Below are 13806 nucleotides of genomic sequence, written 5' to 3'. Positions count from 1 at the left end.
GAATCTTTGCCTTGTTTACTATTCTTTTTCTTGAACTCAGAATTCTTTGTACACCACACTCATCTGCAGAACATTTTTCCGTAGCAGTGGTGCTGATGCTTCTTTTTATTCGATGCTCAGAAAATTTTAGTATTGGGTACAGAAGATCGTGATCTGATTAAGAAATAAAGTAGATGCTTGGAGAAAATTGTAATAAAATTCTTCAAATGCTAAGAGCTGGACGAAATTCCCAACATCTTCGTACACGGTCGGGAAATGCCACGGAATGAATATAATATATATAGATAGAAACAAGATACTGTGACACAAGAATTTTACTAACCACACCCAATGATTTTCGTCAAAACCTAAATTAGTTTTTTTTTTTTTTTTTTTTTTTTTTATATTATAAAATTGTGATGCGATTCTTCCAGAAATCATAGTATTCACAACAAAAAAAAGTATGGAGGTTTGTTGTTGCTACCACCATCTCTAAAGATAAGATTAGCTGAATTCATCTTTCTGGATCAAGGAGCAAGTTGCTTTAACCTATCCTGATGCCAATTGTAATGACCTCAAGAGGAGCACACTCTCAGGTCCTAAACCAATATCAATGCACCAACTCAAGTGGGTTAGCATGCCTCAAAATTATTCGTAAAGACAGCCCGTAAAATACCGACGAATATCCACAAGACGTACTTGTACAAACCATATACTACTTGATTAGTTTCTCTTTAAGATGCGAGACCACAAAGATGTTACCGCTTTGAAGAAAAACGCACAAATTTCCTAGATCAATCAATTGATAACTTTGGTAACAACAGGCGCAATCACCATAGATAAAATCCTATGGTATGTTCATATGATGATGCAGAAAAGTCCTATGGTACCATGGTCTCACAAATTACAATAAAAACAAGCTTCATTTGAGAAACTTATTAAAATCAAATTTTAAAACTTACAAATAATCACTTCTTATACACTTAATTAATCACTTCTTATAATCATGGTGGGTTGAAATCCATTGGCAGTAAATCCTCCATCAACAGTGACAATCTGTCCAGTGATGTAGGAAGCAGCTGGCAGGCAAAGGAAAGCCACCAAGGCAGACACTTCACGCGTTTCTCCTATCCGCTTTATTGGTGTTCGAGATAGTACTTCGTTCACAAAATCATTATTGGCATATAACTGTAAGAAAAATAAAACAGTTAACATAAGTTATCACTTATCAACATAACATTGCTATTTGAAGATTAATCAGTGTTTAGTCAGATCAAATTATCACCAGTACAAACTTAACCAATCTTCATAAGGAAAAAAATTATGATTAAAGATGTGAAAGATCATTACATATTCATTAAGTGGTGTTTTTGTATACCACGGCGCAACACAATTGATCCTTATATTGTCTTTTGCCCATTCACAAGCCAGACCTTTGTTCAGTTGATTGATTGCAGCTGAAGAAAACAGAACGGTAAATTGAATCGCTTTAGTAAACACCGTTCAAAGTAATTTGTATCTATCATGTTTGAGCAAACAATTATAATGATATGTAGATTTACCTTTACATGCTGCATAGATGGTTCCAGAACCTATACTTGTGAGAGAAGCAACAGAGGAAATGAACACAATGCTTCCATTTCCGGATTCTTTAAGAAGCGGATATGTCAGGCTGCTTATATGGTATGCAGAATCCAAGTTAATTGTCAACAATTTTGAATAGTCTTCGGTTGTATACTCAATTGTTGGTTTCCTTACATTTGTTCCAACATTGTTTACCTAAGCTCACAAGATTAAGATATGAACACAATTTAGTATGAGGTGAAGAAGTCATGCATGACAGAAACAAGTCTAGCAATTAGAACATTTCTAGATTTAAGATTTATGCTAAAATTGTTAAATACAAATAGAGAATTTCAACATTGCTGATATTATTGCTGCTCTTTTAAGTGCATTTGAAGCATGCACATAAAAAGTCTTAAATGGCCAAAGTGCATCAAAAGATTGCAATTTTTTTAAAGCAGATATCCACTTGCAAGTCAAGTGCGTGTGAGATGCGCAAGGACACCGAGCGCAAGGCTCCCGCTAGGTGGACTACAATCCTCACGCCGTGCAAACGGAGAGGCTGTTTCTAGGATTTGAACAGAGTGAACTTGTGACTTCCAGTTCATAGAGGAACAACCTTCTTAGCATTGTGACAAAGCTCATACTCAGTGTGTGTGAGATGATATTGACATGAAACATGTTGCATATAAAGCACATGAAACAACATTACAATAATGTGCATTAGATCGATCTCTAATACTCTAAAAATGTGAACTCATGAACTAATATTCCAATAATAAACAATGAGATTATGAGAGTAAGGTTGGATAAATAGTTTTAAGAATTCACCAACACTAAATTGGTGAAAGTGGTAAGAGTTTTGATCCCCTTTAGTATGGTTTGATTCCTGGCTCATGCGTATGGTGAAAATTCGGTTGGGAGGAGAGAACTCACATTGTGTGCCCTACATGTTCCCCGACGAAGATTAGTCATTGCTAACAGCGGCAGAAACTTCGCTAGTAACAATATCATGCTAACCCAAAAAAAAGTTTTAAAAATTGAATGTTAAAATAATCTTTAATGACTATGAGCCTTTCAAATGATGTGGTAATAAATTATTAGAATTTATTAGATGGATATGTAATTTTTTTTTTATTTTTTGGTAAACCAAAGGTATCCTCGCGCAACTGCAGAGACTAATCCCTTCGAAGTAACTGAAATTCATTTAAGGGGTTGACCTCTCCCAACAAATGTTTTTCAAAAACGTTTTCCACAAGCATATAATAATTCATAAAACAAAATAATTAAAAGCCGAGTATTTGTATTATGAGTCACTTTCATAAATTAAAACTCTTAGAATTGGGAGATAACATAACTCAACCTACAAAACCAGCTTGTAAGGTGAGGATTGCTTACTTATAAACCTTTGTTTAGATCATCTCACATCCGATGTAGGAAACAAATGATGACAAGATAGAAGACTAGATGGCAAGATAGAACAATATACTAGATTACTACTAGTACAAATTAGCAAATGTCCCTGGATTCAAATATCTGTCACCTTAAAATGTTTCACAATTTAAAACATTAATGCAAAACAAAGTATTCCAAATACAGAAAAGAAATAACTCACAAGTATGTTGAGCTTGCCATTGAAGGCAGAAGCAACTTTTCCAACAAGCTCTTCTCTTTGAGAAGGAGAAGTCACATCGCAAACCGATCCATAAACCAAAAAACCCTTATCTTCCCACTCTTTTAAGCGTTTATTAAGCTCCTCTTCATTCCTAGAACAAGTATACACTATAGCACCAAACTCAGCTAGTTCCTCCACCACAGCATGCCTGAAACCGTAAACAACCACACTTCGGAAAACTAAACATATAAAGAACATAACTTTAAGTTGTTTGAAGAAACTCCAATTTGGTTAAACGAAAATGAGAATCAATAAAAATGAGAATAAAATGTTAAGAGTAAAAGTGTTTCTCATTGATCATTATATAGGGAAGGGAAGTACACACAACATAACAAACAACTAAGTAAGCTGGCTTGCAAAACCTGGCTTGCCAGGCCTCATTGCGCACGCGCCCAAGCCTAAGCACGATCCAGGCCTAACATAAAAATCATGAAAAAGAAATGCGAAGAAAACGTTTGAAGGAAAAGAAAACGAACCCGATTCCACGAGTTCCACCAGTAACTAGAGCTGTGAATCCCTTGAGAGACCATCTTGAGTTTCTGCTACTACTCTCTGTGTTTGCCATTGTTGTTTCTTTTGTGACTTTATCTTGCTAATACAGAGAATGTTTGTAGGTGTGTTAGTATCATGAATCAAATGATGTTGTTTATCTATATTTGGAAAATTTTGCTCCATTATTCGGGGGACCATTTTAATAATATTTTCACCATATGGACCCGTTGCAAGGGTATCTTTGTTTTCATGCAAGAGAATAATGAAGCATCGTTTTGCTTTAATAATTTAAGTCCCCACCCAGCAAATGAGTCGAGTGTCCAATTAGCTAAAGAAACTTTCATTTTTCATCCCATGAGTGTGGCTAAATGATGAATAATTTATTGTGAGTCTGATAAAAATTATGGGTCCAAAATGATTGTGTCCATCTAAATAGAGGCGATTTTTTTTTTAAAAAAATATTTATGATATTTTAAATAAATATTTATGATATTCGTAAATATCTATTAATATTTATGATTTTTTTTTTGGCGAAAAAATTTATGATTTTAAATTGCGGTTGTTGCGATTGACATCACAATGAAATATTTTTGTATTTTCATAAATTATATAATGTGGCGCACAACAATTGAGAGATTGTTATATCTAAATTTTTCATTTGGATCTAAAACATATTGAGATTTGAGATTTTAGTTTTTGGTTTGAGAAAATATAATAAACATGATTGAAACACATAATTGAATATGATACCACAATCTCTATCTGCTTTCATTAATTTCACCTAACTGAATTTCAGATTATTCTTATATTATCACATGATCAAATATAATTCTCTTAGTCACACTCGCAAAATGTTAATTTTTCATTTTATTCTTTTAATTATTTTATAAATAAAAAAGTGTGTCTTATGGCCACGTGGCCATGGAAGTCTCACTCCATAAGAATGGAACATTTTTAGAATTTGCAATTGATATGAAATTGTGCATTTTCAATTTATTCCTTCCTAGATGAGTAATAGCATGAGGAATATATAATCTATCCAGAAAACAAAATGATAAATGGCAAAATGAAAGCCAAACCATTTTTTTTTCACAAACCTTCTAACCAGGATTTGATGAAATACCATTGTGTTGTTTACACAATGTAGAAAATAAACATGACAATTACATTGCAGCTTTAGCTAATCCTAATGCTTGGTTGAAATCCATTCACAGTAAATCCTCCATCAACAGAAACAGTTTGTCCAGTGATGTAGGAAGCAGCTGGCAAGCAAAGGAAAGTAACTAAGGAAGACACTTCATTTGTTTCTGCTATTCGTTGTATCGGTGTTCGAGATAGTATTTCATTCACAAACTCTTTATTAGCAATAAACTGCAAGAAATGTAAACAATTAGAAACACAAGCTATGATCACAATTCACAACATTGTCATTTAAAAGAAAAAAGAAAAAAAGAAGAAGAAAGACCACATAATGTATAATAATTAAAGATGTGAAAAGTGAATTACATCTTTCACAAGTGATGTTTTTGTATACCAAGGTGCAACACAGTTACTCCTTATATTGTCTTTTGCCCATTCACAAGCAAGATTTTTTGTCAGCTGATTGATTGCAGCTGAAGAAAACAGCGCGATGAATCGTGTTAGTAAATGAATGCCACTGTTTGTATACATTATGTTTGAGTAGAAGATGGCATAATGATATATAGTTACCTTTACTCAATGCATAGATGGTTGCCGAACCGACACATGTGAGAGATGCAACAGAGGAAATGAACACAATGCTTCCATTTCCAGATTCTTTAAGAAGAGGATAAGTAAGTTGGCATAGATGGAATGCAGAATCTAAGTTTGTATTCATCACTTTTGAATAATCTTCTGATGTAAACTCAATTGTTGGCTTTCTCACATTTGTACCAGCATTGTTTACCTAAGCTCATAAGATTATGATATGAACATAATTTATTAAAGTTGAACGCATACCGAAAACAAGACATAACTCACAAGTATGTTGAGCTTTCCGTTGAAGGTAGAAGACACTTGTTGAATAAGCTCTTTTCTTTGAGAAGGCGAAGACGCATTGCAGACTGATCCATAAATCGAAAAACCCTTATCTTTCCATTCATTTAAGCATTTATTAAGCTCTTCTTCGTTTCTAGAACAAGTGTACACCGTGGCACCAAACTCGGCAAGTTCCTCCACCACAGCATGCCTGAACCAACTCAAATACAAGGTTAATGATATCATGTATTGTTGTAACACTAATTTTTTTAAACACAACAATGTTCATTTATTAATTACATGGTTAACAGTTAACACATTTCAAATATCAATTATGTTTAGATAGTTACCAATAGGCACATACTAAATGTAATAACCACATTTTTGAACTGTATTAACTGTTAATTAATCACATAATAGGGATTGAAAATCCCAAAATTGTGTTTGAATAACATTTATGTAGGAAAATATAAACTAGTAATGAAAAGAAAATGTTGGAAAGAAAATAAAGAGAACCCGATTCCACGTGTTCCACCGGTAACTAGAGCAGTAGTTCCCTTGAGGGACCATCTTGAGCCTCTGATATTGCTCTCTGCGTTCGCCATTGTTGTTTTTGCGACTTTAGGAAAATGTTTGGTGGACACTTTATTAAAATGCATACACTTTGAGAGCGAAGGAGATATAGAGATGGGTGTAATAGATGTGATAGGTTGGTGATGTGATACGAAGAGTGATATAGAAGTAAATTGAGGTGTTAAACTTAAATGAGTCGTGGAGAATATGGGTTGTCCGAGTATCATTGTTTATGACGTGTTAGTTATCAAACAACATCGTTATTTATATTCTAAAAATTGTGCGGTGTATTGATTGTGCCCGATTATTTGTGGCCCAAGCCCGATTTGAGGAGTCATATTTGGGCATAAATATTATAATGATCTCAACCACATGAGCCCATTGTAGGGGTGTCTTTAGTTATCAAGCAAGAGAATCATGAAGCAATTAATAAAAAGCAAAAAAGAATAATGAAGCATCTTTTCTATTTTATTATTCTTGAATGTCAAGTAAAGATATAGAGTTTAATGGGTGTGGATTCATAAAAAAATGTTGCATATGGTTATCTTACAGTTTTACATTGTCATTCAAAAAAAAAAAAAAACTTCATTTCATTACTAATATCAACATGCTCGAGTTAGGTAGCTAGGATGAGCAAGAGACAATATAAGAAGGTGAATAAGCTTATGACGTGCCATTTGTCAGTGTCATTCACAACCCTCTAGTGAAGACATTAATTATTAATTGCATTGACAAAATGTTTGTATAGTGCCAACGGATGTTGATTAAGTTAGTGAGTGTCAACTCATAGTAGAAGACATTAGTCATTATTAACGGTGGGCTAGTCCATACAGAGCAAAAATACTCTGATTTTAAATGGGGCAATCGCAAGTGTACGGTGGGATTGATCTCCTCAGATTAGTCGGTCCTAAGGCTGGATACTGAATTTTCAAAAAAAAAAAAAAAAACAGTGATAGAAACTTCGTAACAAACACAAAGTTTAATTTTTACTGCTGCATAAGGACTTCATCAGCAGCAAGTAATATGTAAATACTTTTGTGAGCACTTTTGAACCTTAAGACATATATTGACACCAATGAATCCATGGAAGATAGAACTCAAGCCATCTAAAAATGTTCTTGCTATGCAGCTAGCAACTTTATTTTCTCACTGCCAAGAGCTAGAAAATTTCCCAATGCAGACACACTTGTGCTATGCAGCTAAACTTACTCTCTACACTCATTAAGCCTTTGGCAATACCATCTTGAATACAGGTTTTATATGCTGTTTCTTGTCTAAATTTTTCTTGTTCTCTTACATTATACCAATAGCATATATTGTTTGTAGTTCGGTCTACAACCACAATTATATAAAGGTTTTTGAGATCTGCATAGGCCATATTTTCCCACATTTTATTGCATTATAAGAATCATTTATGCCTTATGTATTGTTACAAATAAATTTTTAAATCATATATGCCATTATGACAAGAAAAAAGCATAGGAACCTGGCAACACCATAGCCCATTTCTAATTTTGAGCCAGATAAAACTGAGAAGTTGTGCAAAACTCAGGTTTCTAATACAGTCAATGAAATGATGAAACTCTTGAAGTAACTCCAGAATTTCGTTCATGTGATCTGCAGCATGATATATTAGTAGCAAGTAATGCTTCAATACAAAACAACAAGAGAACTATGGAGAACCAGAATTTGTTCAAGAGTATAATGATTTCTGCACGAAACATGCAGGTAAGACTTCTGCCATTGATCAAGAATCAAGATGCCCCGGCCTAAACCAAGTGAAACAGTATATCAAATGAAGACGATTCTACAATTGACCGGGGTTAATCTTTATTCGATTGAATTCCTTTGTTCTGTGCTAAGAATTCAAACATAATTTTACGCTTGATCCAATAAGAATGAAACGTTTTAAGAATTTATTCCATTTATTCCTTCCTATATGAGTCATGGTAGATAAACATAATCATGAATACCATTCAGAAAACAAAATGATAAATGACAAACTGAAAGCCGACCCTCTAACCAGGATTTGATGAATACCGTTATTGTGTTGTTTAAATAACTTAGAAAATAAAAATGACATTGTTGCTTTAGGTTATTCTCATGCTGGGTTGAAATCCATTCACAGTAAATCCTCCATCAACAGAAACAATCTGTCCCGTGATGTAGGAAGCAGCTGGCAGGCAAAGGAAAGCCACCAAGGAAGACACTTCATGTGCTTCTGCTATCCGCTTTATTGGTGTTCGAGATAGTACTTGATTCACAAATTCTTCATTAGCAATTAACTGTAAGAAATGTAAATAATTAACAACATAAGTTATGGCCATAACAATATAACATTGCCATTTGAAGATTAACAATACAGATGATCATGCTGGCAATGGCATTACAGTTACAGATATGTTTTTTATTCATCAATTACAAAAGTTCGAGCAGGCGTACTAAAACATAATTTTAGTATCTTATTTGCATGGATCAGAGTAACATGAGATGAGCCATTAGGAGTATTAATGAAATCACAATGTAGCAAACTATATAAGACTTTATATGAGCCATCCCAATATGCAAGCAATTCTGATTTCCCTATTCAATAATCTTCATAGAGACTCAAAGACTAATAGACATATCTATCTATCTTAAACTCTTAATAGTCGTACACTGCTAATGATCCTTAAAAAGGGTTATAAATGTGACAACATCAAAGCAAATATCATTATTTACAATGAAAACCCAATAACAGAATAGAAAGATACCATATACACTCTATTAAACAATGATCATTCAGTCACTGTTCATCCAAATCATGTTCTCAGAACAAACTTAACCAATCTATCTATATAAAAACAATGATAAAGCCTCAGAACGGAATGGTTAATTATAGGTTTGAAAGAGCATTACATGTTCCACAAGTGGTGTTTTTGTATACCAGGGTGCAACACTGTTGCTCCTTATATTGTCTTTTGCCCATTCACAAGCAAGACTTTTTGTCAGCTGATTGATTGCAGCTGCAGAAAACAGAACGGTGAATCTCTTCAGTAAATGCCTTTCAAAATAGTTTGTGTCCATCGTGTTTGAGCAAAAGATGACATAATGACACATAGAGTTACCTTTACTCGCTGCATAGATGGTTCCAGAACCTACACTTGTCAGAGATGCAACCGAAGAAATGAACACAATGCTTCCATTTCCAGATTCTTTAAGAAGTGAATATGCCAGTTGGCATAGATGGTATGCAGAATCCAAATTAGTAGTCATCACTTTTGAATAATCTTCAGCTGTATACTCAATTGTTGGCTTCCTCACATTTGTTCCAGCATTGTTTACCTAAGATCATAAGAAAACATGATTTATTTTGAGCTGAAGTCATGCATAGCAGTAGCAAATCTAGAAATTTGAACATTTCTAGTTCTATGATTTATGATAAAATCGTTAAATACAAATAGCTAATTTTTATAGATCTTGTTCCATTTGTTAAGTACATTTTTCTGATATTAATGCTGACCTTTTGAGTGTATTTGAAGTGTGAATAAGAAAGTCTTAATTCGCCAAAGTGCATCAATAAAAAAACGAGACCATGAGAGTAAGTTTGGACAAATAGTTTTACAAATTCTTTTTTTTTTTTGGTATTAACCCTTTGGTTTCTAGGGAAAGGGGCCCGGTAATCTAGAGTTCGACCGCGATGTTAATAAAGTCTGACCAAGAATTGTTCCCACCAGGAATTGAACTTGGGTTCTCCCGAACGATTTGTCCTAGGGGGAGCTCATAAACCACTTGAGCCCAATGACTTGATTATAGTTTTACAAATTCTTATAGGAAATAATCTTTAATGATCATGAGTCTTTTAAATGACGTGACAACATATCATTGAACGAATGTGTAAAATTTAACTTCACTGAGAGTACATATAAATTCAATTCAATTTTTCCAAAGAATTTCCAAGCAAGTTTTCTACAAGCATCAATAGAGTTAAAACTTGAATATTTGTATTTTACGTGTAATTTTCTTGGATTTAAGGTTGATCCAGATTATTTCCAAGTTATCAATAAAGCTGAATACAAAGTGTATCCAGCCAGCTATCCTAAATTGACATAACCACTAAGATACATCAAGGTATATGGCAAAGATAGAGCTCAATTTTTTTTCTAGAAATTCATCATCAACATAACAGACAAATTAACAAATGTTCCTGGATATATCAATACATACTTTGATCCAAAAAAGTGTCACCTGTTTAATAATTCAAAACAGAAATATAACTCACAAGTATGTTGAGCTTGCCGTTGAAGGCAGAAGCCACTTTTCGAATAAGCTCCTCTCTTTGAGAAGAAGAAGATGCATCACAAACCGATCCATAAACCGAAAAACCCTTATCTTTCCACTCATTTAAGCGTTTATTAAGCTCTTCTTCATTCCTAGAACAAGTGTACACTGTAGCACCAAATTCAGCCAGTTCCTCCACCACAGCATGCCTGAACAGTAAAAAACCACACACCCCAGAAAAATCAAGACACAAAAAACGTAACTTTAATAAGTTTAAAGAAACCCCATAATCATAAAACTCAATTTAATTCAATCCACAAAGAGTGTCCACAAAAAATGAGAATAATAAACACAAAATGAAAAGAAGAAAAAAAGTTGAAAGGAAAATAAAAACAAACCCAATTCCACGCGTTCCACCAGTGACTAGAGCAGTAGTTCCCTTGAGAGACCATCTTGAGCTTCTGATACTACTCTCTGGGTTCGCCATTGTTGTTGTTTTTACAAGCTTATCTCGCGAGGATGGTGAACGTGTGTGTGTAGTGTATGTACTGTAGTTTACTGTTAGATACCACACATCAAACGACGCCGTTTTATGTCCCAATTTGAGGAACAAAATTTGGGCCTACTTATTTTAATGATCTTGCGTAAAAAAAAAAAAAATTAATCACCTTCACATGGGCCTAAGAAACATCTTAAGAAAGGTTTTTGCTTGTTGACAAAAAAAAAAAGCAGAAGAAAGGTTTTTGGTTTAGATTTTTAATCAATCAAGTGAATAATAGTGAAATATTTTTTTATTTCCTCTTAGCTTTACCTTTTCTTTTTGATCATATTATAAGTACAAAAGTTTTACTGATGTTTACAATGATTGATTAATCTCCGCCAAAGAATTTCGTGGGATATATAAGATGAATTCTCACATTTCAACTAATTTTTTTTTTCATACGTTGAAGTTAGGATCAAACACCTGACGACAAGTTTAAGGTGCCGAAGACCATTACATTTGGACAAAATTAAAAATAGTACAACCCCCTTTTGTTTGTCATAGTGTTTAGAGCCGACTCTATAAAACTAAAGTGATAGTTCAAGTGTCGTTCAACTTGAAAACCAGTTTAGCAACACAAACCTTGAGGATTTTCGCACCACCAAAGCATATTGTAACTGTCTCAAACTCCTCTCTTATCAACTTGAAAATGTTGAGTCTCTAGTTTCTAACACGCGTTTGGTTCTGAAAATGATCTTTGGCTTCATGGACACATATGTCGGGTTTGTTACCTACATCCAACAACATGATCCTTTACTCATTTTTGCTGCTGAAAATCCTGACTAGAGCTCGAATTGACTATCTTTCAACGTGTTGCTTGTGATTCTTCCTCTTTCACACCTTTGTTCGATCCACTTCCTTTGTCCTACTCTGCAAATAGCATGAACAACCGGATTGTTGCACCCCTCTCGTGGTTGCGGGAAGAAAATCAACTACATCAATGGTGGCGGCCGCGACACTGGTAGAGGCGGTCGAAACGGCGATCGCGGAAAGCAACCTAGGCAACAATGGACTCCTTCGCTTAAGTGGGCCCCATGGAACATTCCAACATGCCTTTACCCATCTTACAATTGGAATAGCCCAATAGTGTTGTCCGACAAAGAGGAATTCTTGGCCCATAACCACAAGATGAATTTAATGACAATGCACCCAGGCCAACTTTCATCGAGAATGTTATTCACACCCTCAGTCTTGCTCATCCAAATTTGTCTTGGTATATGAATACTAGTGCTACTTCTCACATGACATCCTCAAAAGGTAATCTCTCGTCTTATTTTCAATTGATCGATAAAAAATAATAAAATCATAGTAGGAAATGGCCATTTTGTTCCAATCTATGGCCTTCGTATTGCAAACATACCATCACCCAACCTCCTTTGTATCAGTTAGAAAATTCACTATATAGATAATCAAGTTTCGATTAAATTTGAGCCGTTTAATTTTTCTATGATGGACTTTTCAGACGGTGATAGCTTTAATGAGATGTGAGAATAGAGGCGACCTACACCCCATACCACTAGCACCACTTCCACAAATAAAGTTGAGCCTACATCATCTTTTGCTGCTTTGTCATATTCTCTTTGGCATGGTCGTTTAGGTCATCCGGGAGAATAAGTTTTAATTAGACAAAATAAATTGATTGAATGTAATAATCATAGGCAGCTACATTCATGTTTTTTTCATTCTTGTCCTCTTGGTAAACATGTTACATTGTCATTCGTGAATTCTTATCATTATAGTTTGTTGCATACCCCCAACCCACCACATACGCCTTCCTAGACAATGATATATCCCCTTACGTCATCGACCGCCTCTTGACTCAAACAAAATGCGACCCAAAGTAAATCCCATTAAATCATCCCATTGATCGGTCCCCTCATCAAATTCGGACCAACCAAACATTGTCTCCACTCCAAACTCATCAAACCGGCTGACACCCCCTTTCTCATACTTGACCCATCCCACAATTATGTTACCCACATTCTTCCCAACCCCCACTACATCATCACAACCTCCACCAACAATCCTTTCCTCCCATTTTTCATCGGTCCTTACAAATTGATATTGATTGTGGAGAAACTTTTAGTCTGGTTGTTAAACTAGCAACTATTTGAACGGTTCTCAATATTGCTATTTTTAAATCTTGGCAAATTCATCAGTTGGATGTCAAGAACCTTTCTTCATGGTGAGCTTAAAGAAAAGTCTACATGCATCAATCGTTAGGCTTTAAGGACCCTACAAATTTGCATCATATGTATGTCTTCTGCGAAAATCCTTATATGGGCTCAAACAAGCTCCTCGAGCATGGTATAAACGCTCTGCTGATTATATTTCCTCCATTGGTTTCTCTTAAATCATTTGTGATCACTCTCTCTTTATTTACAAGAAATGCACCCATATGGCATACCTCCTCTTATATGTTGATAGTACTATCCTTACGAGTTCCTTTGATGATAGACAATCTACTTTTTAGATTCATTGATAATTCAATGTATCTGGCCTATAATATAGACCAAATACATTAGATTGTCAATGAATCTAAAAAAGTGGATTTTCTCTTATATTTACGACCGGAGGGAGTATGAGACAATATATCATTTCTCTTTCTCTCACAAGAGAAGTACGTTGAAGAAATTCTTGTTCGTGCTGGCATGTCATCCTGCAAATTGTGCCTCACCCAAGTTGACGCAAACCTGAAGTTGAGTATCATTGATAGCATTCCTTT

The 13806-nt window shown here is 34.6% G+C and overlaps 3 protein-coding genes across 3 annotated transcripts; all 3 read right to left on the bottom strand.

The window, feature by feature from the left end:
• Positions 1-798: 798 nt before the first annotated feature.
• Positions 799-4030, bottom strand: LOC123918225 (tropinone reductase homolog At5g06060-like). Its single transcript, XM_045970221.1, has 5 exons — positions 3694-4030; positions 3158-3365; positions 1542-1758; positions 1330-1436; positions 799-1167 (listed from the first exon to the last, which is right to left on the bottom strand). The coding sequence occupies exons 1-5, from the start codon at positions 3780-3782 to the stop codon at positions 967-969; spliced, it is 822 nt and encodes a 273-aa protein (XP_045826177.1). The 5' UTR covers positions 3783-4030; the 3' UTR covers positions 799-966.
• Positions 4031-4676: 646 nt separating this feature from the next.
• LOC123918224 (tropinone reductase homolog At5g06060-like) lies at positions 4677-6506 on the bottom strand. Its single transcript, XM_045970220.1, has 5 exons — positions 6224-6506; positions 5711-5918; positions 5420-5636; positions 5216-5322; positions 4677-5080 (listed from the first exon to the last, which is right to left on the bottom strand). Exons 1-5 carry the CDS (start codon positions 6364-6366, stop codon positions 4886-4888), a joined length of 870 nt encoding a protein of 289 aa, XP_045826176.1. The 5' UTR covers positions 6367-6506; the 3' UTR covers positions 4677-4885.
• A 1667-nt stretch (positions 6507-8173) lies between these two features.
• LOC123918226 (tropinone reductase homolog At5g06060-like) lies at positions 8174-11115 on the bottom strand. The gene is made up of 5 exons (XM_045970223.1): positions 10939-11115; positions 10542-10749; positions 9388-9604; positions 9179-9285; positions 8174-8565 (listed from the first exon to the last, which is right to left on the bottom strand). The coding sequence occupies exons 1-5, from the start codon at positions 11025-11027 to the stop codon at positions 8371-8373; spliced, it is 816 nt and encodes a 271-aa protein (XP_045826179.1). The 5' UTR covers positions 11028-11115; the 3' UTR covers positions 8174-8370.
• Positions 11116-13806: the final 2691 nt, after the last annotated feature.

Source organism: Trifolium pratense, linkage group LG3 (assembly GCF_020283565.1).
Source record: "Trifolium pratense cultivar HEN17-A07 linkage group LG3, ARS_RC_1.1, whole genome shotgun sequence".
NCBI lineage: Eukaryota > Viridiplantae > Streptophyta > Magnoliopsida > Fabales > Fabaceae > Trifolium > Trifolium pratense.
This window is presented reverse-complemented; position numbering and strand designations above follow the sequence as displayed.